The 27304-nt window shown below is 36.2% G+C and overlaps 1 protein-coding gene across 2 annotated transcripts in view; it reads right to left on the bottom strand.

Annotated features, from left to right (window-relative positions):
* Positions 1-2687: 2687 nt before the first annotated feature.
* The window catches only part of TECRL (trans-2,3-enoyl-CoA reductase like), a 148223-nt gene continuing 123606 nt past the window's right edge, over positions 2688-27304 (bottom strand). Inside the window, exons 9-12 of one of the 2 annotated variants that reach the window (XM_030818425.1) lie at positions 26826-26883; positions 18604-18689; positions 18178-18223; positions 2688-3435 (exon numbers count right to left, since the gene is read on the bottom strand). In XM_030818425.1, coding sequence (XP_030674285.1) covers positions 3419-3435; positions 18178-18223; positions 18604-18689; positions 26826-26883 — 207 coding nt within the window. In that variant the 3' untranslated portion in view covers positions 2688-3418. Of the gene's footprint in view, positions 3436-16658; positions 17334-18177; positions 18224-18603; positions 18690-26825; positions 26884-27304 lie in introns of those variants that run through there. The other variant, XM_003268415.4, reaches the window with a different exon arrangement.

Raw genomic sequence — 27304 nt, 5'->3', positions numbered from 1 at the left:
AAAATTTAACATGTACTGAATGCTAGTTCCTTAAAATTGAACTTAAATATCTTGGAAATATGTTTAATTACTGGAATAAAGGTAAAGGTCATATATAAAATAATTAAATATCATTATGAATTTTACTATTTTCTTAGGGTTAATTTTGGAAATAGTATTTTTAGAGAAATAAAATTGAACATACACATTTTAAAAATGAGACTATTTTCATTTTGTATGCTTCATTTAAGGAGTAATGTTTAAAATTGATCTGTGTGTGTGTCTGTGTATGAGTCAGAGATTAACATTTTTTTCCACCAGTGTTGCTAACAAACAAAATGCACTGCAGTCTATTTTGAGTCACAGTTAGCCAAAAACTAAAAATGCACACATATAGTCAAACAGAATTTTTTTTTTTTTTTTTTTTTTTTTGAGACCCACTTTCCCTCTTGTTGCCCAGGCTGGAGTACAATGGCACAATCTCGGCTCACTGCAACCTCCGCCTCCCGGATTCAAGTGATTCTCCTGCCTCAGCCTCCTGAGTAGCTGGGATTACAGGCATGTGCCACCATGCCTGGCTAATTTTGTATTTTTAGTAGAGACGAGGTTTCTCCATGTTTGTCAGGCTGGTCTCGAACTCCTGACCTCAGGTGATCCACCCACCTCGGGCTCCCAAAGTGCTGGGATTACAGGTGTGAGCCACCATGCCCAGCCCAGAATGCATTTTAAAAGTAACAACTAGAGGTAGAGAAAGTAGAAATTGGAGATAGAAGGGTTAGGCACTGGAAGCAGTTATGCGGTAATTGATGTGTAGCTGCAGCTGATGCATCTCTTTGTTTTGTTTTGTTTTTCTCTCTCCAGCTATTTTTTATGAAAATACTGGGAAAGACAAAGATGTGGCATTTTAAAAACACTGGGTTTTTTTTTGACAAATTGTCTTGGGATAGAAAATTAAATCAAACAATTTTTCTAAAAGGAACTACTAGAATAATAATTAAAGGAACTGTTGATTTTTTAAAAATTATGTTATCAAAATCTAGTATTAGAAAACTCTGAGGTTATCAAATCTCATATTTCTTACTATGCTGATAAATTTAAATATTTAAATTACTGGTTACTAGTCTTAAACTCCAAATGGGATGTGCAAAGCTATAGTTTGGCAAGAGACCTCCTGTTATGATATTTTCCCACTTTTGCTTGAGATTATTATCAATCTTTGTTTTAAGTGAGACCCATTTCCCAACCTGGCCCAGTCTTTATTTTAGCAGTTTCATCTTCCTTAAGACCCTCTGAACTGACCTATCTTTGGATATGTACAAGAATTGCTAAACAACAAGAAAACCAATGGATAATCTGTGAAGATATCATGGGGCATGAATTTACAGAACTATGCATTTATCTGAAGAAAGGCTTATAACCAGTAATGGTGTATTTTTAGTTTTTAGAGTTTTGTTTGCTTTGTTTTGTTTTAATAAATGACATATTCGGCAAAAGTTATAGAAAAGAAGAGCAAATACAGTCTAAGAAATTATAATAGAGAAAGGGCCTTAGGGAAGACTGAAAATGGGAAACAGATTCATAATTCCATGATTTTTAAAGAAGCATTTACAGGTTGAGGTTATGTCAATCCCTTTATACCCCATGTAACCCAAAGAATAAAAGAACAAAATATGGATACAACTTAATATTGCTTTTAATACACATATTCTAATTGATTTTAATTAATTCTACTAATTTTTTTCCAAACATTTATATTTTTTTCATATTAAAACTGTTTAGGATATGTAAGCCAGCCAGACTTTGATACCTGTGTTTAAAAAATGAACTGATTTCTACATTACAATAATGCAAATTGTTGATTTGATTCTAATTCAAGGTTTACAGTGTCCTGAGGAAGAGGACAATTTATGGTTTTGGAGGTAAAAGCATGCATACCAAATTAGTTTGATGACAATTATAATTGTATTTCTTTAGGCACAATTACTGAAAAACACTTTTTAAGGACATCTGTCATCTAACAATTATAAATTTGGCAATGGTTACAACAAAACAACAAAAGCTCCAGAATGTTTAAAATAAATATAAGAAGCAGAGGGATACTTCCAAGTGTCAAAAAGAAATATGGGATGGTTTGAGAAAAGCAAAAGTCTTGTGATGAGGCTGACTAAAATGTCCCTCATCATGGGAAAAGTTTCACGCTCAGACTTGTTAATTTTATTTCATGTTCAAAGACATGCTTATTATAAAGAATATTTAAGGTTTAACAGAGTAATTAAGCAAGCAAATATGCAATATTTCAATTAAACTTGAACTTGTTTTGTCTTAAACAAGCAAATTATCTAAAAAGTAGAGGCTGCCTTGTACCTGTTTCCTCTCTCACTGATTAATTGCCACATCTGAATCTCAATCTCATAAACAAATCCATCAATATATAGAGTATAAAATTTGCATGTGAAATGGAAGTATTTTAGAAATGTTCTCCAGTTAATATGGCTTATAACAGCATCAAATGCGTGCCTTTCACAGATGGCAAAACTTCTTGGCCAAACCCTGTATTGCTTTTATGAAAATATCAAATATATACATACCTTATTAAATTAGAAATGAGGCCTATATGTCTCAAAGCATAGAATTTAAAAGTTGCTAATATTATCATAATATTTATCTTGACATAAAAATAACAACTGTTGGAATTACACACACAAGAATTTTAGAATTTGAAAATATATCTTTTATTTATAGGATGAGAGTGTTAACTCTGAGAGAGCATGGTATAACGAAACATATTTAGGACAGCATATTACTTCAATAAGTAACTATGGTAGTAATGTTATAGTTAATTTGTGTAGTGTGTGTATATATTTTTCTGCATTTAAATTTTTCATTAATGTTTTTCCTATGAATATGATCAAATCATGACATCTATCATAAATAAATGTCATATTTTATTTTAATTTTATATTTAAATGTTCTATTTTTCGTCTTCTTTCCCCACCAAATACACTGATATGTAAATGTAACTGAGACACCTACAACTAATCTATGCAGTGTTGAATGCTGCTCCTGCAAAATACTCCATGAGCTAAAATTAAGTTACTTAGATATGTGGCAAAAAAACCATGAATATGTGAGATTATATAGATTTGTTTTATATTAAAGGAAATGCACAATTTTTTAGTCAGCAATGCAAACTTATTATTTACATAAATCTTATATATTAGAGAGTATCATTAAAGTTTGTAAGTGTGCACATTTACACACCCACCCATATACATAGGCATATGTGTACATACTTATGAATAGTAACTCCTAAAACCTATAAATGAAGGTTAGGTTTTAAAGGCTAAAAATGTGTACATGGCTACTGCAGGATTATACCTGTAGCATTACTATTGATAACAAGATGGTGTAAATTTGTCAGGATTTTTCTTTTGATGTCTTAGGCAGTGAGACCACCTGGAAATAAAAACGAGAAATAAATTTAAAAAACACATTTCATAATTAAGGTATCCTTTAACTAAGGTATGTCTGCCAGCAGTAAGGGAATAACTGATATAAAAAAAATATGGTGGAGCAACTGGCATAAGGGAATGTAGCACAATGGGAAGAAAAATGTCTGTCATATAGGTACTCCATACTTAAAGACCTTCTTCTAGTCCTACAAGAATGAGCAAACTTCCTAGGTTACTATTTGTCAGGATCCAGTTACAAAAACAGAAACTATTCATAGTCTTTCAAAAAAGGGACATTTATCACAAGTAGTTGATCATATAGCTGCATTAGGTATATGTGATTTAATGCATTGACATTTCTTTTTAAGATCGTTAAATGATATCATACAATTTAGCTGAAAAGATATTAGGGAGTGAGAATTTTATTGTTATTGTTTCCTCCTTAGAAATTTTAATAGTATGCTTTGGGAATTATAAGGCTTTTAAAGGGCTTTTTGTTATTTCTTTAGTGGCCACATATGTTAGTAATAAACAGCCCCTGCCCAGTGCATATAGACTTACTTTACAATATATTGTCATATATATATATATAGTCGTATATGTATACATTGTCATATATTTATATATTGTCATAGATGCATATAATCTAAGAGCTTTAATGAACATATTTTATTACATATGTATAATCTGAGAATTGAAAATGCTCCATAGACTAACAAATCTAAAGAAACACAATTTAAAAATGAAGCAACTGAAATTTCTTAAATAATGTGTACTTTGATTTATATAGGTCATCTCTTTGTCAAGTATATAAGCACGCTCACATACAAACTCATACACACACACAAATGCACATAGGCTTTCAGAGAAGATAAGTATTTTTTTTTCTTCTTTTTCCTTTTTCTATTTTTTTATTATTATACTTTAGGTTTTAGGGTACATGTGCACAATGTGCAGGTTTGTTACATATGTATCCATGTGCCATGTTGTTTTCCTGCACCCATTAACTCGTCATTTAACATTAGGTATATCTCCTAATGCTGTCCCTCCCCCCTCCCGCAACCCCACAACAGTCCCTGGAGTGTGATGTTCCCCTTCCTGTGTCCATGTGTTCTCATTGTTAAATTCCCACCTATGAGTGAGAACATGCGGTGATTGGTTTTTTGTCCCTGTGATAGTTTACTGAGAATGATGGTTTCCAGTTTCATCCATGTCCCTACAAAGGACATGAACTCATCATTTTTTATGGCTGCATAGTATTCCATGGTGTATATGTGCCACATTTTCTTAATCCAATCTATCGTTGTTGGACATTTGGGTTGGTTCCAACTCTTTACTATTGTGAATAGTGCTGCAATAAACATATGTGTGCATGTGTCTTTATAGCAGCATGATTTATAGTCCTTTGGGTATATACCCAGTAATGGGATGGCTGGGTCAAATGGTATTTCTAGTTCTAGATCCCCGAGGAACAGCCTCACTGACTTCCACAATGGTTGAACTAGTTTACAGTCCCACTAACAGTGTAAAAGTGTTCCTATTTCTCCACATCCTCTCCAGCACCCGTTGTTTCCTGATTTTTTAATGATGGCCATTCTAACTGGTGTGAGATGGTATCTCACTGTGGTTTTGATTTGCATTTTTCTGATGGCCAGTGATGATGAGCATTTTTTCATGTGTTTTTTGGCTCCATAAATGTCTTTTGAGAAGTGTCTGTTCATGTCCTTTGCCCACTTTTTGATGGGGTTGTTTGTTTTTTTCTTCTAAATTTGTTTGAGTTCATTGTAGATTCTGGGTATTAGCCCTTTGTCAGATGAGTAGGTTGCAAAAATTTTCTCCCATTCTGTAGGTTGCCTGTTCACTCTGATGGTAGTTTCTTTTGCTGTGCAGAAGCTCTTTAGTTTAATTAGATCCCATTTGTCAATTTTGGCTTTTGTTGCCATTGCTTTTAGTGTTTTAGACATGAAGTCCTTGCCCACACCTATGTCCTGAATGGTATTGCCTAGGTTTTCTTGTAGGATTTTAATAGTTTTAGGTCTAACATTTAAGTCTTTAATCCATCTTGAATTAATTTTTCTATAAGGTGTAAGGAAGGGATCCAGTTTCAGCTTTCTACATATGGCTAGCCAGTTTTCCCAGCACCATTTATTAAATAGGGAATCCTTTCCCCATTGCTTTTGTCAGGTTTGTCAAAGATCAGATAGTTGTAGATATGCGGCATTGTTTCTGAGGGTTCTGTTCTGTTCCGTTGATTTACGTCTCTGTTGTGGTACCAGTACCATCCTATTTTGGTTACTGTAGCCTTGTAGTATAGTTTGAAGTCAGGTAGCCTGATGCCTCCAGCTTTGATCTTTTGGCTTAGGATTGACTTGGCAATGCAGGCTCTTTTTAGGTTCCATATGAACTTTAAAGTAGTTTTTTCCAATTCTGTGAAGAAAGTCATTGGTAGCTTGATAGGGATGGCAGTGAATCTATAAATTACCTTTCACGATATTGATTCTTCCAACCCATGAGCATGGAATGTTCTTCCATTTGTTTGTATCCTCTTTTATTTCATTGAGCAGTGGTTTGTAGTTCTCCTTGAAGAGGTCCTTCACATCCCTCGTAAGTTGGATTCCTAGGTATTTTATTCTCTTTGAAGCAATTGTGAATGGGAGTTCACTCATGATTTGGCTCTCTGTTTGTCTGTGATTGGTGTACAAGAATGCTTGTGATTTTTGTACATTGATTTTGTATCCTAAAACTTTGCCGAAGTTGCTAATCAGCTTAAGAAGATTTTGGGCTGAGACAATGGGGGTCTTCTAGATATACAATCATGTCATCTGCAAACAGGGACAATTTGACTTCCTCTTTTCCTAATTGAATACCCTTTATTTCCTTCTCCTGCCTGACTGCTCTGGCCAGAACTTCCAGCACTATGTTGAATAGGAGTGGTGAGAGAGGGCATCCCTGTCTTGTGCCAGTTTTCAAAGGGAATGCTTCCAATTTTTGCCCATTCAGTATGACATTGGCTGTGGGTTTGTCGTAGATAGCTCTTATTATTTTGAGATATGTCCCATCAATACCTAATTTATTGAGAGTTTTTAGCATGAAGGGTTGTTGAATTTTGTCAAAGGCTTTTTCTGCATCTATTGAGATAATCGTGGTTTTTTTTTTTTTTTTATACTTTAGGTTTTAGGGTACATGTGCACAATGTGCAGGTTTGTTACATATGTATCCATGTGCCATGTTGATTTCCTGCACCCATTAACTCGTCATTTAGCATTAGGTATATCTCCTAATGCTGTCCCTCCCCCCTCCCCCCACCCCACAACAGTCCCTGGAATGTGATGTTCCCCTTCCTGTGTCCATGAGTTCTCATTGTTCAATTCCCACCTATGAGTGAGAACATGCAGTGTTTGGTTTTTTGTCCTTGCGATAGTTTACTGAGAATGATGTTTTCCAGTTTCATCCATGTCCCTACAAAGGACATGAACCCATCATTTTTTATGGCTGCATAGTATTCCATGGTGTATATGTGCCACATTTTCTTAATCCAGTCTAACGTTGTTGGACATTTGGGTTGGTTCCAAGTCTTTGCTATTGTGAATAGTGCCGCAGTAAACATACATGTGCATGTGTCTTTATAGCAGCATGATTTATAATCCTTTGGGTATATACCCAGTAATGGGATGGCTGGGTCAAATGGTAATTCTAGTTCTAGAACCCTGAGGAATCGCCACACTGACTTCCACAATGGTTGAACTAGTTTACAGTCCCACCAACAGTGTAAAAGTGTTCCTACTTCTCCACATCCTCTCCAGCACCTGTTGTTTCCTGCTTTTTTAATGATGGCCATTCTAACTGGTGTGAAATGGTATCTCACTGTGGTTTTGATTTGCATTTCTCTGATGGCCAGTGATGATGAGCATTTTTCTTCATGTGTTTTTTGGCTGCATAAATGTCTTCTTTTGAGAAGTGTCTGTTCATGTCCTTTGCCCACTTTTTGATGGGGTTGTTTTTTTCTTGTAAATTTGTTTGAGTTCATTGTAGATTCTGGATATTAGCCCTTTGTCAGATGAGTAGGTTGCAAAAATTTTCTCCCATTCTGTAGGTTGCCTGTTCACTCTGATGGTAGTTTCTTTTGCTGTGCAGAAGCTCTTTAGTTTAATTAGATCCCATTTGTCAATTTTGGCTTTTGTTGCCATTGCTTTTGGTGTTTTAGACATGAAGTCCTTGCCCACGCCTATGTCCTGAATGGTATTGCCAAGGTTTTCTTGTAGGATTTTAATGGTTTTAGGTCTAACATATAAGTCTTTAATCCATCTTGAATTAATTTTTGTATAAGGTGTTAGGAAGGGATCCAGTTTCAGCTTTCTACATATGGCTAGCCAGTTTTCCCAGCACCATTTATTAAATAGGGAATCCTTTCCCCATTGCTTGTTTTTGTCAGGTTTGTCAAAGATCAGATAGTTGTAGATATGCGGCATCATTTCTGAGGGCTCTGTTCTGTTCCATTGATCTATATCTCTGTTGTGGTACCAGTACCATGCTGTTTTCGTTACTGTAGCCTTGTAGTATAGTTTGAAGTCAGGTAGCGTGATGCCTCCAGCTTTGTTCTTTTGGCTTAGGATTGACTTGGCGATGCGGGCTCTTTTTTGGTTCCATATGAACTTTAAAGTAGTTTTTTCCAATTCTGTGAAGAAAGTCATTGCTAGCTTGATGGGGATGGCATTGAATCTATAAATTACCTTGGGCAGTATGGCCATTTTCACAATATTGATTCTTCCAACCCATGAGCATGGAATGTTCTTCCATTTGTTTGTATCCTCTTTTATTTCATTGAGCAGTGGTTTGTAGTTCTCCTTGAAGAGGTCCTTCACATCCCTTGTAAGTTGGATTCCTAGGTATTTTATTCTCTTTGAAGCAATTGTGAATGGGAGTTCACTCATGATTTGGCTCTCTGTTTGTCTGTGATTGGTGTACAAGAATGCTTGTGATTTTTGTACATTGATTTTGTATCCTAAAACTTTGCCGAAGTTGCTAATCAGCTTAAGGAGATTTTGGGCTGAGACAATGGGGGTCTTCTAGATATACAATCATGTCATCTGCAAACAGGGACAATTTGACTTCCTCTTTTCCTAATTGAATACCCTTTATTTCCTTCTCCTGCCTGACTGCTCTGGCCAGAACTTCCAGCACTATGTTGAATAGGAGTGGTGAGAGAGGGCATCCCTGTCTTGTGCCAGTTTTCAAAGGGAATGCTTCCAATTTTTGCCCATTCAGTATGACATTGGCTGTGGGTTTGTCATAGATAGCTCTTATTATTTTGAGATATGTCCCATCAATACCTAATTTATTGAGAGTTTTTAGCATGAAGGGTTGTTGAATTTTGTCAAAGGCTTTTTCTGCATCTATTGAGATAATCGTGGTTTTTTTTTTTTTTTATACTTTAGGTTTTAGGGTACATGTGCACAATGTGCAGGTTTGTTACATATGTATCCATGTGCCATGTTGATTTCCTGCACCCATTAACTCGTCATTTAGCATTAGGTATATCTCCTAATGCTGTCCCTCCCCCCTCCCCCCACCCCACAACAGTCCCTGGAATGTGATGTTCCCCTTCCTGTGTCCATGAGTTCTCATTGTTCAATTCCCACCTATGAGTGAGAACATGCAGTGTTTGGTTTTTTGTCCTTGCGATAGTTTACTGAGAATGATGTTTTCCAGTTTCATCCATGTCCCTACAAAGGACATGAACTCATCATTTTTTATGGCTGCATAGTATTCCATGGTGTATATGTGCCACATTTTCTTAATCCAGTCTATCGTTGTTGGACATTTGGGTTGGTTCCAAGTCTTTGCTATTGTGAATAGTGCCGCAGTAAACATACGTGTGCATGTGTCTTTATAGCAGCATGATTTATAATCCTTTGGGTATATACCCAGTAATGGGATGGCTGGGTCAAATGGTAATTCTAGTTCTAGAACCCTGAGGAATCGCCACACTGACTTCCACAATGGTTGAACTAGTTTACAGTCCCACCAACAGTGTAAAAGTGTTCCTACTTCTCCACATCCTCTCCAGCACCTGTTGTTTCCTGCTTTTTTAATGATGGCCATTCTAACTGGTGTGAGATGGTATCTCACTGTGGTTTTGATTTGCATTTCTCTGATGGCCAGTGATGATGAGCATTTTTCTTCATGTGTTTTTTGGCTGCATAAATGTCTTCTTTTGAGAAGTGTCTGTTCATGTCCTTTGCCCACTTTTTGATGGGGTTGTTTTTTTCTTGTAAATTTGTTTGAGTTCATTGTAGATTCTGGATATTAGCCCTTTGTCAGATGAGTAGGTTGCAAAAATTTTCTCCCATTCTGTAGGTTGCCTGTTCACTCTGATGGTAGTTTCTTTTGCTGTGCAGAAGCTCTTTAGTTTAATTAGATCCCATTTGTCAATTTTGGCTTTTGTTGCCATTGCTTTTGGTGTTTTAGACATGAAGTCCTTGCCCATGCCTATGTCCTGAATGGTATTGCCTAGGTTTTCTTGTAGGATTTTAATGGTTTTAGGTCTAACATTTAAGTCTTTAATCCATCTTGAATTAATTTTTGTATAAGGTGTTAGGAAGGGATCCAGTTTCAGCTTTCTACATATGGCTAGCCAGTTTTCCCAGCACCATTTATTAAATAGGGAATCCTTTCCCCATTGCTTGTTTTTGTCAGGTTTGTCAAAGATCAGATAGTTGTAGATATGCGGCATCATTTCTGAGGGCTCTGTTCTGTTCCATTGATCTATATCTCTGTTGTGGTACCAGTACCATGCTGTTTTCGTTACTGTAGCCTTGTAGTATAGTTTGAAGTCAGGTAGCGTGATGCCTCCAGCTTTGTTCTTTTGGCTTAGGATTGACTTGGCGATGCAGGCTCTTTTTTGGTTCCATATGAACTTTAAAGTAGTTTTTTCCAATTCTGTGAAGAAAGTCATTGCTAGCTTGATGGGGATGGCATTGAATCTATAAATTACCTTGGGCAGTATGGCCATTTTCACAATATTGATTCTTCCAACCCATGAGCATGGAATGTTCTTCCATTTGTTTGTATCCTCTTTTATTTCATTGAGCAGTGGTTTCTAGTTCTCCTTGAAGAGGTCCTTCACATCCCTTGTAAGTTGGATTCCTAGGTATTTTATCCTCTTTGAAGCAATTGTGAATGGGAGTTCACTCATGATTTGGCTCTCTGTTTGTCTGTGATTGGTGTACAAGAATGCTTGTGATTTTTGTACATTGATTTTGTATCCTGAGACTTTGCTGAAGTTGCTAATCAGCTTAAGGAGATTTTGGGCTGAGACAATGGGATTTTCTAGATATACAATCATGTCATCTGCAAACAGGGACAATTTGACTTCCTCTTTTCCTAATTGAATACCCTTTATTTCCTTCTCCTGCCTGATTGCCCTGGCCAGAACTTCCAGCACTATGTTGAATAGGAGTGGTGAGAGAGGGCATCCCTGTCTTGTGCCAGTTTTCAAAGGGAATGCTTCCAGTTTTTGCCCATTCAGTATGATATTGGCTGTGGGTTTGTCGTATATAGCTCTTATTATTTTGAGATACGTCCCATCAATACCGAATTTATTGAGAGTTTTTAGCATGAAGGGTTGTTGAATTTTGCCAAAGGCCTTTTCTGCATCTATTGAGATAATCATGTGGTTTTTGTCTTTGGTTCTGTTTAGATGCTGGATTACATTTATTGATTTGCGTATGTTGAACCAGCCTTGCATCCCAGGGATGAAGCCCACTTGATCATGGTGTATAAGCTTTTTGATGTGCTGCTGGATTCGTTTTGCCAGTATTTTATTGAGGATTTTTGCATCAATGTTCATCAAGGATATTGGTCTAATATTCTCTTTTTTGGTTGTGTCTCTGCCTGGCTTTGGTATGAGGATGATGCTGGCTTCATAGAATGTGTTAGGGAGGATTCCCTCTTTTTCTATCGATTGGAATAGTTTCAGAAGGAATGGTACCAGTTCCTCCTTGTACCTCTGGTAGAATTCAGCTGTGAATCCATCAGGTCCTGGACTCTTTTTGGTTGGTAAGCTATTGATTATTGCCACAATTTCAGAACCTGTTATTGGTCTATTCAGAGATTCGACTTCTTCCTGATTTAGTCTTGGGAGGGTGTATTTGTCGAGGAATTTATCCATTTCTTCTAGATTTTCTAGTTTATTTGCATAGAGGTGTTTGTAGTATTCTCTGATGGTAGATTGTATTTCTGTGGGATCGGTGGTGATATCCCCTTTTTCATTTTTTATTGCATCTATTTGATTCTTCTCTCTTTTCTTCTTTATTAGTCTTGCTAGTGTTCTATCAATTTTGTTGATCTTCTCAAAAAACCAGCTCCTGGATTCATTAATTTCTTGAAGGGTTTTCTGTGTCTCTATTTCCTTCAGTTCTGCTCTGATTTTAGTTATTTCTAGCCTTCTGCTAGCTTTTTAATGTGTTTGCTCTTGCTTTTCTAGTTCTTTTAATTGTGATGTTAGGGTGTCAATTTTGGATCTTTCCTGCTTTCTCTTGTGGGCATTTAGTGCTATAAATTTCCCTCTACACACTGCTTTGAATGTGTCCCAGAGATTCTGGTATGTTGTGTCTTTGTTCTCGTTGGTTTCAAAGAACATCTTTATTTCTGCCTTCATTTCATTATGTAACCAATAGTCATTCAGGAGCAGGTTGTTCAGTTTCCATGTAGTTGAGCAGTTCTGAGTGAGTTTTTTAATCCTGAGTTCTAGCTTGTTTGCACTGTGGTCTGAGAGACAGTTTGTTATAATTTCTGTTCTTTTACATTTGCTGAGGAGAGCTTCAGTTCCAACTATGTGGTCAATTTTGGAATAGGTGTGGTGTGGTGCTGAAAAAAATGTATATTCTGTTGATTTGGGGTGGAGAGTTCTGTAGATGTCTATTAGGTCCACTTTGTTTAGAGCTGAGTTCAATTCCTGGATATCCTTGTTAACTTTCTGTCTCGATGATCTGTCTAATGTGGACAGTGGGGTGTTAAGATCTCCCATTATTATTGTGTGGGAGTTTAAGTCCCTTTGTAGGTCACTCAGGACTTGCTTTATGAATCTGGGTGCTCCTGTGTTGGGTGCATATATATTTAGGATAGTTAGCTCTTCTTGTTGAATTGATCCCTTTACCATTATGTAATGCCCTTCTTTGTCTCTTTTGATCTTTGTTGGTTTAAAGTCTATTTTATCAGAGACTAGGATTGCAACCCCTGCCTTTTTTTGTTTTCCATTTGCTTGATAGATCTTCCTCCATCCCTTTATTTTGAGTCTATGTGTGTCTCTGCACGTGAGATGGGTTTCCTGAATACAGCACACTGATGGGTCCTGACTCCTTATCCAGTTTGCCAGTCTGTGTCTTTTAATTGGAGCATTTAGTCCATTTACATTTAAAGTTAATATTGTTATGTGTGAATCTGATCCTGTCATTATGATGTTAGTTGGTTATTTTGCTCGTTAGTTGATGCAGTTTCTTCCTAGCCTCGATGGTCTTTACAATTTGCATGTTTTTGCAGGGGCTGGTACCGGTTGTTCCTTTCCATGGTTAGTGCTTCCTTCAGGAGCTCTTTTAGGGCAGGCCTGGTGGTGACAAAATCACTCAGCGTTTGCTTGTCTGTGAAGTATTTTATTTCTCCTTCACTTATGAAGCTTAGTTTGGCTGGATATGAAATTCTAGGTTGAAAATTCTGTTCTTTAAGAATGTTGAATATTGGCCCCCACTCTCTTCTGGCTTGTAGAGTTTCTGCCGAGAGATCAGCTGTTAGTCTGATGGGCTCCCCTTTGTGGGTAACCCGACCTTTCTCTCTGGCTGCCCTTAACATTTTTTCCTTCACTTCAACTTTGGTGAATCTGACAATTATGTGTCTTGGAGTTGCTCTTCTCGAGGAGTACCTTTGTGGCGTTCTCTGTATTTCCTGAATCTGAATGTTGGCCTGCCTTGCTAGATTGGGGAAGTTCTCCTGGATAATATCTTGCAGAATGTTTTCCAATTTGGTTCCATTCTCCGCGTCATTTTCAGGTACACCAATCAGACGTAGGTTTGGTCTTTTCACATAGTCCCAAATTTCTTGGAGGCTTTGTTCATTTCTTTTTATTCTTTTTTCTCTAAACTTCCCTTCTCGCTTCATTTCATTCATTTCATCTTCCATCATCGATATCCTTTCTTCCAGTTGATCGCATCTGCTACCGAGGCTTCTTCAATCTTCACATAGTTCTCGATACTTGGCTTTCAGCTCCATCAGCTCCTTTAAGCCCTTCTCTCCATTGGTTATTCTAGTTATCCATTTGTCTAATTTTTTTTCAAACTTTTTAACGTCTTTGCTATTGTTTTGAATTTCCTCCCGTAGCTTGGAGTAGTTTGATCGTCTGAAGCCTTCTTCTCTCAACTCGTCAGAGTCATCCTCCGTCCAGCTTTGTTCCATTGCTGGTGAGGAACTGAGTTCCTCTGGAGGAGGAGAGGTGCTCTGCTTTTTAGAGTTTCCAGTTTTTCTACTCTGTTTTTTCCCCATCTTTGTTGTTTTATCTACTTTTGGTCTTTGATGGTGGTGATGTACAGATGGGTTTTTGGTGTGGATGTCCTTTCTGTTTGTTAGTTTTCCTTCTACCAGACAGGACCCTCAGCTGCAGGTCTGTTGGAGTTTACTAGAGGTCCACTCCGGACCCTGTTTGGCTGGGTGTCAGCAGCAGTGGCTGCAGAACAGCAGATTTTCGTGAGACCACAAATTCAGCTGTCTGATAGTTCCTCTGGAAGTTTTGTCTCAGAGGAGTACCCGGCCGAGTGAGGTGTCAGTCTATCCCTACTGGGGGGTGCCTCCCAGTTAGGCTGCTCGGGGGTGAGGGACCCACTTTAGGAGGCAGTCTGTCCATTCTCAGATCTCCAGCTGCGTGCTGGGAGAACCACTACTCTCTTCAAAGCTGTCAATCAGACAGGGACATTTAAGTCTGCAGAGGTTCCTGCTGAGTTTTTGTTTGTCTGTGCCCTGCCCCCAGAGGTGGAGCCTACAGAGGCAGGCAGACCTCCTTGAGCTGTGGTGGGCTCCACCCAGTTCGAGCTTCCTGGCTGCTTTGTTTACCTAAGCAAGCCTGGGCAATGGCGGGCGCCCCTCCCCCAGCCTTGCTGCCACCTTGCAGTTTAATCTCAGACTGCTGTGCTAGTAATCAGGGAGACTCCGTGGGCATAGGACCCTCTGAGCCATGTGCGGGACACAATCTCCTAGTGTGCCATTTTCCAGGCCCGTTGGAAAAGCACAGTATTAGGGTGGGACTGACCCGATTTTCCAGGTGCCGTCTGTTACCCCTTTCTTTGACTAGGAAAGGGAACTCCCTGACCCCTTGCGCTTCCCGAGTGAGGCAGTGCCTCGCCCTGCTTTGGCTCGTGCACAGTGCGCCTCACTGACTGTCCTTCACCCACTGTTTGGCACTCCCTAGTGAGATGAAACCAGTACCTCAAGCAGAAATGCAGAAATCACCAGTCTTCTGTGTCGCTCGGGCTGGGAGCTGGAGACCGGAGCTGTTCCTATTTGGCCATCTTGGCTCCCGACCAATCATGTGGTTTTTGTCTTTGGTTCTGTTTATATGCTGGATTACATTTATTGATTTGCGTATGTTGAACCAGCCTTGCATCCCAGGGATGAAGCCCAGTTGATCATGGTGTATAAGCTTTTTGATGTGCTACTGGATTTGGTTTGCCAGTATTTTATTGAGGATTTTTGCATCAATGTTCATCAAGTATATTGGTCTGAAATTCTCTTTTTTGGTTATGTCTCTGCCAGGCTTTGGTATCAGGACGATGCTGGCTTCATAAAATGTGTTAGGGAGGATTCCCTCTTTTTCTATCGATTGGAATAGTTTCAGAAGGAATGGTACCAGTTCCTCCTTGTACCTCTGGTAGAATTCGGCTGGGAATCCATCAGGTCCTGGACTCTTTGGTTGGTAAGCTATTGATTATTGCCATAATTTCAGAGCCTGTTATTGGTCTATTCAGAGATTCAACTTCTTCCTGGTTTAGTCTTGGGAGGGTGTATTTGTCGAGGAATTTATCCATTTCTTCTAGATTTTCTAGTTTATTTGCATAGAGGTGTTTGTAGTATTCTCTGATGGTAGATTGTATTTCTGTGGGATCGGTGGTGATATCCCCTTTTTCATTTTTTATTGCATCCATTTGATTCTTCTCTCTTTTCTTCTTTATTAGTCTTGCTAGCGGTCTATCAATTTTGTTGATCTTTTCAAAAAACCAGCTCCTGGATTCATTAATTTTTTGAAGGGTTTTTTGTGTCTCTATTTCCTTCAGTTCTGCTCTGATTTTAGTTATTTCTAGTCATCCTACAGTGGTATAGAACACCAGAAATTATTCCTCCTACCTAGCTGTAACTTCATATCCTTTAACAAATCTCTCTCTAGTCTCCCTTTGCTGCAGCTTTCCCAGCCTGTAGTATCCTCCGTTTTATTTTTTACTTCTATGATATCAATTTTTTTAGCTTCCACGTATAAGTAATAACATGCAATGTTTAACTTTCTGTTCCTGGCTTGTTTCACTTAACATATGCCCTCCAATTCCATCCATGTTGTCCTGAATGACAGGAATTCTCTTTTTATGGCTGCATAGTATTCTATTGTGTATATATACCACATTTTCTTTATCCATTCATCTGTTGTTGGACACCTAGGTTGCTTCTGTATCTTAGCTATTGTGAATAGTGCTGCAATAAACATAGGGTACAAATGTCTCTTTAATATACATATTTCCTTTTTCCAGTAATGGTATTGCTGGATCATATGACAGTTCTATTTGTAATTTTTGAAGAAACTCTATATTGTTCTCCACAGTGGCTGCTCTAGTTTACATTCCCACCAGCAGTGTCTAAGAGTTCATTTTTTTTCTGCATCTTCACCAATATGTTTTTTACATTTTATTTTATTTTATTTTATTTTTTTATTTTATATTTTATTTTGAGGCAGTCTTACTCTGTCACCCAGGCTGGAGTGCCTTGATTTAATCATGGCTCGCTGTAGCCTTGAACTCCTAAGCTGGAGCAATCTCGAGTAGCTGGGACTACCTACTGGCATGTGCCACCATGCCTAGCTAATTTTTACTTTTCAAAATTTTTTGTAGCGACAGAATCTTGATATGCTTTTTAGAGACAGAGTCTCAATATGTTGCCCCAATCTCAAACTTCTGGACTCAAGCATTTCTCCTGCCTTGGCCTGTCAAAGTGTTAGGATTACAGACATGAGCCACCACGGCTGTCATATTTTTTGTCTTTTTGAAAACAGTCACCCTAATTAGGATGAGAAGATATCTTATTGTGGTTTTGATTTGCATTTCCGTTATGAATAGTTAATACTGAGCATTTTAAAAATAAATATACTTATTGGCCATGTATATGTCGTCTTTTGGGAAATGTCTGTTCAGATCACTTTTTCATTTTTTAATCAGAATTTTTTCCTGTGATATTTTGTCTTATGCAAATAGTATTGTAAAGTATTAATGAAGTAAGACAATTTTATTCAAGGACCAATCCCATGCAAATACATTCAGAGCTGTTCTTAGTTAATTGCATTTATAATTTATACTTTTTATTACCATGTGCATTACTCTAAATTTAGTGAAATTTTACTATTTTATATTTTTACTCAGTGTATATACTGTTGCTCATGAATTGTTGGAGTATAACAGTTAACTGTCCTTAACTAAGTCTTATTTATTGAATTTATATATTGCCGTTTTCTATAGGAGATAAGATTTTTTTTTTACAATATGAATGGAATCATTGCTGATTTTCTATGAATATATGGGTTGAATTTTCTCAGATAAATCTTATGTTTCTTTTGTGCCCACAAAGACATCTGGATACTCATCAGAAGTGTAAAAATTCCAACTAGAAGAAAAAAGAAATAATTATTATTTCTTTCTTATTTCTATGAAATAAGTTATATTAGGAAAAGTATCACTAGCATGTTTAGCTTTTAAGACGTTTCTCAAATGTTGCATAATTTATCAATTTTCATTATTCATACCCATTCCCTAGCAATAGCCAATCAATATCACGTGAATGAGTAAACACAGAAAATACATTACAAAATTAAAAATGAATCTACATTTTTTATATACCATTGCCACAAAATACTCCCAAATAAGGATTTATTTTTGTATTTAAAAATTTTCAATAATAGTTGCCTATATGCATATAATACTCCTCTACATGCACATAATATAATAAACCACATTAATTTTGATTCAAAACTCTTGTAAAATATAACAAAATGGATAAAATGGACATTACATATGTCCCTTCTACTATATGGAAATCATGCAATTCAACTTTTTAGTGTGTGTTAAAATGCTCAGTATTCAAGATGAACTCTCATACACCTCAACTCTTCCTTTGAAGACAAAACACATAAACATGCCTGTGCACATGCACAAGAAGAAGTTTCAAGCGAAATGCATTGTTATCAAAACTTCTTATAAACAAAACTTCATTGCTTAATAAATACATTTGGATTACAATTCCTGGCTTGGATTAAGCAACAATTATACAGAGATAAAGAGCAAAAGTACTTCAGGATATTTTAATACTGCTAAAAATCAAACTCAATATGAAACTATAAAATCGTTTTACAATCATGCTATACTTTAGTACTATAATAACTTTTTCTCAGAAACCATTTATCCTAAAGATGCATTTATTTTGATTAATTGTCAGTAAATCTAGGTCTTACCTGGCAGTGTTTGGGTCATGACTGTGAAACTAATCCATGATCCAATCTGTTATATTAAAACTTAAATTAGCATATACATAAATGGAATCTAGTAATTTGTTCACTTGTGGCTTTAATAGGTAATTTTAAGGCTTAAAATATTAGAAAACTTATAGTTAGGAATACATTTTCAAGAAATAATTTAATTTTTACATATAAAGTCATATGCAATCTCATAAAATGGGATCATATTTATAAGAAAATGAAAGACTTTAATATTTGAAAAAATTGTGATTGAAATGTTCTATTTTGTTATACCATGATCTATGGATAAGACCTCTGTATTTTTCCTGTATATATCAATTTATAATACATGTAAATACATAAGCACATGCATTTAGTATATCATGAATAGGATTCAAGTATTTACATACATAAATTACATACCTCATAGGTGTAGTTAGGACATGAAACCAGGAAAAACATCCATGTGAAGGGGTTATAATTTGGACTTGGGAAACAGGCATTGCTTCCTTTTTCAAAGGAAAGTAAAATGTTAATGATGCTACATATTGCAAATCTGATCATATGCTTATTATATAATACTAAGTTCCCCAAAATAACTGTGTACCACATGAAATGTCATCACATATTTATAGCAACCTATTTCGCAAATTACTCAGAAGAGACCCAGCTTGAAATGTTATAACCTTTTGACTCAAATAAAATAGCTGTGATTTTCATACCATGTCTAGGGCTATGTTGCTGTAACATTGCAGAGTACATAAGGATAATCAGTTCCTTAAGATCTTAAATATATATATAAATTATTTTTACATTATAATAGTTGAAATAGTACTACATACTGAAATTATAAAGTGTTTTAACATTTGCCCACCTCTTCACATTCCCCTTTACTATCAAAGAAGATATATTTGTTTGAGATGATTAAATACCTCAAGATTCCCTGTATTAAATTGGTGAAAGTCATAAGGAATGTTATAAAGATGTCATTTATACCAGAAAAGTATGTACACTTCTAATAAAAGGATTACACTGAATATCAGTATAGTTAATATTCTGAGATACTACATTTCTGTTCAGCAGTCAGGATTGATATTTACATCTCTCATTATACTTCACATATTGTCACTTTATTTTTGTTAATTATTTTTCCCCTTTCAATTGTTTTTAAGAAACATTTTAGATAACAAATTTTTAATGATTTCAGGTTGAACTTGGAGCTGTGACATTTGTAAAAGTAAATATGAATTATAAAATTACTGTTTTATTCTCCATACCAAGATTTAATCAGATAACAAATCAGCTAAACTCTTTTACTTATAACTCTAAAGTCATAATAAAATGTCATTGTGTTTCCAAAATTGTAACAATTGCTGAAATATCAAAGTTAAAAATTATGCTAAGTATTGTGCATATTTTACAACTGTTCATAAAAATACATATGTAGGCCTTTCGTCGTTACTGATTTTTTACAGCATTTATGTAGACACCTTTGTGTAATGTCGTATATTAATAAAAAAAGATAATTGAGGAATCTACCAAGTTATAGTCACTGAATTTCAGAGGCAGAAGGTTCAGGGAATCATCTGCTTCAGAGCCTGTAGTTTGTGAGTGTTCAGCCCCTAGAGGTGGGGAATGATCAAGGGTCTACAAATCTACATTTTTTCCAGATCTAGTTTGTAGATTAAATAATGGATATGCCTTATGACACAGAAAAATATATGTATATAGATAATATTGTTTCAAGTATACACAGTTGCTGTTAACTGTAATATTAAATAAGTTTAGGAGTTACTAATTTAATACTTACATTCTTCATAAATGTTCTCTCAACCTATAGTTATTATAATAGAGCTTCTATTAAATTAAAGTCAGGAGGTTTTTTACATTAAAATGCTGCACCACCAGATTCTTCTTTAGGCATATAAGGTTTATTTCATTGCTTCAGGGAGTGCTACTGGCAGAGAACCTTCAACTTTCAGTACTCCCTATAGCTGGAAGCAACCTCACCCAAGGTCACACTCACTGATTTAGCCTTAATATGGTATTCGATCAATAATGAAAATTGATTAACTCGATTCAGGAGACCATGGATTGTTCATCCCAGTTTTAGAATGTCCCATGCAATCACTGGAGACTTGTTCAGACTATAGTGCTCTCAATTTCCTACCTAAATACAATCTATTTCTTCAATCCATAAAACGACGCCTTAACAATCCTCCTGAGTGTTAATCTCCATCCTGGCATTTGCATTCCAGAAAACCCAGCTTGCACAGTTGGCACCAGGAATGGCTCAAAAGGCAGATGTTGGAAGGGCATTTTAGAGTTGAATGACTTACCAAAAGGTCTGCAATGAGTACTCCATAGCTGATGGTAGGTGCAGACAGATAGCTACTGGTACAGGGTAACAATCCACGTGTAAAAACCTTTTACTACTGGTATATTGTTATGTTATAGTGGTTGAAAACAATATTCTAGCTCGTCTAATATTACAAGTGGGATTGAATGGCTCAACAAACACATCTAAAACAAACTGCTAATTGGCAATTAAAAGCCAGTTGTGAAAGTTAGAGGTCCACCTAGATAGTATGCAAAGAGGCTCGAAGAGGGCAGAGAAAGCTAAGGAACAGGTCCAGGTCTTAATTGCAAAAGTAGTAAAACTCTAAAGAATGTACAACTCCAGTCCAATGCAGATCTGTTAAGTCAAGTTTGTTTACCGCAAAATCTTGGAATGTCTAGGTTTTCATAAATTCCTTGAGCCTGCAGAGGTGGCCCACTCTTCCCTATGAAAGTTGAGCACATCCTTCCTTAAAAGCAACACAGAAGGCACTACACTACAAGAATACCCCCCTTGAAGATCTCCCCTACCTTTTCTTCTAGCCACTACAGCTAGGGTTATATCACAATATAAACTACCTGAGGCTGTTCTGGGGCTGACAGAGAACAAAAAAGATCATGCCCCAAAGGAGCTGCAGGACCTAGCCAGCATGAACCAACAGATTATAGGAGAATACACATGGGGTTGGAATCTGAGGGTGTTTGAAAAGAGGGGTAAAGTATAAAATTGAATAAAGATTTGTTTATGTTTTTAGAGCACTGTCCTGGAATATAGGAGTAAATATCCCGCTAAGATTGTACAAACACACTACTGATATGCACCTGGAAGTGTGAACAAAGCAATGGCCCACAATAAGCAAAGAAGAAATGTTAGAATTTCCATGGCAGGCTGGGAAAGAAGGTGCTAAGTGCCTTAGAGAAATAGGAATCCTAGAGCAAACAGTCTATGCAAGGCTGAAAAGAGAGTGCTTCTTTCTATGCAAGGAATTTATCCCCCTGTTTCGTGTTCTCAGGTTTTTTTTCTTACGTTCCACGGGAGAGCCAATAGGATGCACCACTTTTCAAAAACACAAGGAATATGGTAGTGAAAGGAACACCATCATCACTAAGATTCGCGTTGGCTCTTTGCTGTACCAGGCTTACTGTAAGTGAAACCATCTTAGAATTGAGATGAACAGTAGTGAATGCGATTAAAGGACCCTTTCCCACACCACTCCCTAGAAAATCAAGGCAGTTCCAAATACAGTACTTAATTCTTCATGAGCCAAAATGAGTGGCCTGTTCATAGGAGGCTTGACCCGCAGAAAGTTATGTTTGGCTAGTAGAACACAATGTCTCTAGAAGCTAGATAGTTGGATACCCAACAATGCTACTGCTAAATTTAGACAAACAAAATAAATTATAGATGAATAGTTAAGAGACTTGAGACAGCTGGCGCAATGTCAGATCTACTATTCCTTTCCCAGTATTGGAACGTGAATCAGTTCTAAGACTCCAAACTCACTGAGGGAAGAATAGTCTGGGAGGAAAGATACTGTAACACCAAAACAAATGCACATGATAATGATTTCAGTGATCTTTACTAAAAGGACTTCATTGATTCACGGAACCATATACTAGAAAAAGTGGCATTTTCACATTTTAAATACTGTTAGACAAAGTGGGTTCACAAAGGTGGTAATTTATCCAGATCGTAAATAAATAATAATTGGAATATATATACTTTGTAGTTTGCACAATATCTATATTTGCTGAAGCTTTCTTTCAACTGTCATACCCTCTGAGAAAATGGCCTTGACTAAAGGGAACTGCCTTACAAAGTCTTTTTCTTCCCCAGGTAGACTCACATCCAACTTATCTGTCTCTAGTCATTCCAACTCTTGACACCTCTACAGGGTTATGGTAGCTTCAGATACCCAATAGAGTTGACTGAATCCATTCTTGTGACTACATCACAGCTCAACTTCCCCTTTGGCATAGTTCTCATTCCTTGCCTCTTTTCCATAATTCCTAATAACCTTTTTTATACCAATTTCTGCCACCTGAGAATATGACTCATGACACTTTGTACAATCAATATTAAATGGTTCCCTTCTAGACATAACCCATGCCTAAAGCACATCTAATAGATATTACAACAAACTCCAATTAATATGTAAGTGAGGGAATAAAAATTCAAGAGTAGGAGACACCAATTTAGAGCTGACACAGGAACTGATAAAGATTTTATGTAAGGAAAAATAATGCATTGAGTATGTAGCTATTAAGAATTCATAATCAGAAGATGAGAGTTCCCTTTGAGAAAAGATCTGGGACCTGATAGATCAGAACCCTGGATAGGGAGAAATTGAATACAATTATCTGAAATTAATTGAGGCCAGAGGTTGTCATCTTGGAAGACATTGTTTCCAAGAAAGTAAATGATGCCCAGAGAAGTTTGCTCAGAGAGGGAAGGCATCATGTGGAAGCTTAGAAGGGAAGGGAAAGAAGGAAGCATGTTCTGGGATTCAAGGAATTTAGAAAACAAGGATGTTTGAGGATGAGAAGACACAATGAAAAACTTCCTCTGTTTCCAGAACACACTTTGTTTTGTAGAGATTTCAGTAACCTCATCTGTAAAAAACTTATTTTTCTTCAAAGTCAATTCACACATTTAATAATAAATGTAAATCAATCAGCATTTACATGATGCTTCTGTGTCAATAAACTAGAAAGTGTTTTTGTTTGCACACAAAAACTAACCCCCCACAAGGAAAACAAAACAAAATTTACAGAACACACACAAACACAATTACCAAAGAATGTAACCTTAAGAAATCCCAAAACTGAAAATAGATATGGAAAAAAAACAAGAAGACATAATACAAAATAAGAGTTGATTGTACTCAAGAAATAGTGGACAAAGAAGAAACTTTCCCAGTAATACGAAATACATTTTCATTTGCTTAAGAATGTAGTATTCAACAGAACAGAGGATATTAAGCAGATAAAAAGAATAGCCAAAAAAGGGACAAAGATAGTCAAAGAGAAAGTGACAGAGAAGCTAGAGACAGAAGAAGGAACATAAGTACAGTGTAACCCCCCTCATACTCCACAATGTAATAAAACTAATTTTAAAATTGTAATTTGAGGAAATTTTTTAGAACTTAAAAAAAAAAAACATGGATTAACCTACTAGAAGAGTACCAAGTGATCTGGGGAAATTGGTTGGGAATCATCAACCCTTAGACACTCCCTCAAAATTCATAGACTTTTATAATAAAAGTCACCTGCGCATCAAAGCAAAAAAAAACCATCATTTGACAAAAGAGAGAGAATTAGGTTGGCATCTGATTCCTCAAGAGCAATATACAAAGCAAGATAAAGAGTGAACATCAAAAGAGGGCGGCCTTCTTACATGAACAATTTCAAAATTACTGGATGACTTAAAATTTTCATTTTCAAATGATGACACCATATTCCAGATAAGAAGCTTGAGTTAATTACATTGCTAGTCACCTAGATAAGACTAAAATTTGTGGTATTTCTAACTTTGGCAATGCTAGCATTTTATTAGATTATATTGTGTTTTGCTTCTCTACTAAAAAAATTTAGACTCTCAGATATTTTTCACTTGTGGTTCACATGCATCCAAACAAAATTCAATGTATCTGTGAATTTGGATCAGATAAAAATGGCATTCAATCTCTTAATGAAATATAGGCTTCACTCCATTGCAAATGAGGACCACAAACTACAACAGTATTGGCCTTACATGTAATTTTTTTTCACCAAGATAAAGCACAGGTATTTTTAAGTCACAGTACACTTCTTTTTAAATCTGCGTATACATAATTTATCACCAATACTCAAAAAGTTGAGTACTCATCACAATATTATGTAATGTGTAATAACAAACATATGCTTATATTATAGCTTTCTCATATATCCACAATTGTTCTAATATAATAATTTTCCATTGTAAATATATGTATTTTATTTTACACAACAACTATTCTGGAAAATGTTTTATATGTTTCACTAGCCGGCCAGAAGCGTGGAAGGCAAGAAAATGTTAAGAAATTCAAGTTGATGTTGAATGTTTATCATTTCTATTTGAATTTACAGTAAATTATATATTATATAGGGTTAGCAGTTGGGAATCCCTACATATAATTGAGCCTAAATGAGATGACTGATTTACCAAAAATATCTTTAAATAATGGAGACTCTGTAAACTTTTTCAAATGCATAAGTGAGTATGGAAGTAATTGAGTTTTTGCATTGTTGAAATTTGCTGTTTTATATTGGAATACATTATTAAATAAATGTGGTTATGTTATACAACATTTTATTGGGCACTTCTCACTTTATGTTTTTTGCTAGTGACTTATTACTTGCTGGTATTTTATGTTTATTTTAGTCTATGGAAATGATGTTAGATAAAAAGCAAATTGGAGCAATTTTCTTAATTGAGTTCAAAATGGGTCATGGGCCAGGCACGGTGGCTCATGTCTGTAATCCCAGCACTTTGGGAGGCCGAGGCAGGCAGATCACCTGAGGTCAGGAGTTTGAGACCAGCCTGGCCAACATGGTGAAACCCTGTCTCTACCAAAAATACAAAATTAGCTGGGCATGGTGGTGTGCACCTGTAATCCCAGCTACTCAGGAGGCTGAGGCAGGAGAATCGCTTGAAACCAGGAAGGCAGAAGTTGCAGTGAGGCAAGACCACACCATTGCACTCCAGCCTGTGCTACAAGAGCGAGACTCCATCTAAAAAAAAAAAAAAAAAAAAAATACAAAATGGGTCATGAAGCATTGGAGACAACTCACAACATCAACAAGACATTTGGCCCAGGAACTGCTAATGAACACACAATGCAGTGGTGGTTTAAGAAGTTTTGTGAGAGCCTTGAAAATGAGGAGCATAGTGACTGGCCATCAGAAGTTGACATTGACAAATTAAGATGAATCATCAAAGCTGATCCTCTTAACAACTACAGGAGAAGTTGCTGAAGAACTCAACGTCGATCATTCTACAGTCCTTTGGCATTTGAAACAGACTGGAAAGGTGAAAAAGCTCGGTAAGTCAGTTCCTCACAAGCTGATCGAAAATATATATAAAAAAAGTCATTTTGAAGTGTTGTCTTTTCTTATTCTATGTAAGAACAATGAACCATTTCTTGATTGGAATTTAACGTGCAACAAAAAGTGGATTTTATATAACTGGTGATGACCAGCTCAGTGGTTGGACTGAGAAGAAGCTCCAAAGCACTTCCTAAAGCCAAACTTGCCACCCCCCAAAAAAGGTCATGGTCACTGTTTGGTGGTCTGCTGCCAGTCTGATCCACCACAGCTTTCTGAATCCTAGCAAAACCAGTATATTTGAGAAATATGTTCAGCAAATCAATGAGATGCATTGAAAACGGCAATGTCTGCAGCCAACGTTGGTCAACAGAAAGGACCCAATTCTTCTCCATGACAGTGTCTGACTGCACGTCACACAACCAACACTTTAAAAGTTGAATGAATTAAGTTACAAAGTTTTGCCTCATCCACCACATTCGCCTGACCTCTCACTAACTGACTATACCACTTCTTCAAGCATCTGGACAAGGTTTTGCAGGGAAAATGCTTCCACTATCAGCAGGGGGCAGAAAATGCTTTTCAAGAGTTTGCTGAATTCTGAAGCATGGATTTTTATACTACAAGAATAAACTATTTTTCACTGGCAAAAATGTGTTGATTATAATGGTTCCTATTTTGATTAATAAAGATGTGTATGAGACTAGTTATAATGATTTAAAATTCATGGTCCAAAACCACAGTTACTTCTGCACCAACCTAAATATACTACTAACTTTGAAATGTCCTCCCAGGCATTGATATTTCAGTGCCATTGTGTTTTTCAATGAAAGATTACCATCACAAAAAAAAAAAACTAAAGGTAATTTGAAATAGTAGGACTGTAGCAAATATTGTACAAATGAGATCAATATTGAGAGTTTAGTAATTTGGATATTCATCAAGTGATTTTGTACTGCTTTTGTTCTTATTCATTAGTTCATTTATTTACATATTTAAGTGATGTTGTTTAGTGTATGTTGGGAGGGTGAGAGTGTGCATGCACACTTCATTTTAGAGAAATCATTGTTAGAGAATATGACTTGGTTCAAATATTTGGAAAAACTAGACATAAAAGGGAAAATGTGGCATACGTATTTCCGACTATTGATATTTTGATTTTTAAAGATTTTTTGAAGTAAGATTATAAAAATAATTGTTAACATAATTCACTCTAAAGAAAAGAAAAAGAAAAAACAACTAACCTGTGTGACTGGGATGAGACAACATTACATTGATGAAATGATTCCCAGCTTCACAAATCTGCAAAACATTTTCAACATTTTCAGTGTGATACACCTCTGCCTGTTTTTAAAAAAACATATTCTAGAGTTATATAAAATTTGTATTGTACATTAATCCCAAAGATTCAAAAGATATATATTTTATTCTAATCATAAAGAGAAGTATTTTTTTAATTACAACAATGAAAGAAGCTGTTGCTGGCACATATTGAATAAAAATAATTAGTCACAACAAGTTGGAAATTCTGAAGATATTTTTCACACTGATAATCAAGTTTAAATTGTCTTGTTAATCAGCTTTGTACTTGTTACTGTGGGGAGACTTCCAGATCATACAGAGACAACTCTTGCTGAAGACAAATTTGGCATAGCTTTATATTAATCTCAGTTCATTAACAGTAAAAATATTTCTAGTGAAATGGTGATTGTTTGATTTCCAG

The sequence above is a fragment of the Nomascus leucogenys genome, chromosome 9 (genome assembly GCF_006542625.1).
Source record: "Nomascus leucogenys isolate Asia chromosome 9, Asia_NLE_v1, whole genome shotgun sequence".
Taxonomy (NCBI): domain Eukaryota; kingdom Metazoa; phylum Chordata; class Mammalia; order Primates; family Hylobatidae; genus Nomascus; species Nomascus leucogenys.
This window is presented reverse-complemented; position numbering and strand designations above follow the sequence as displayed.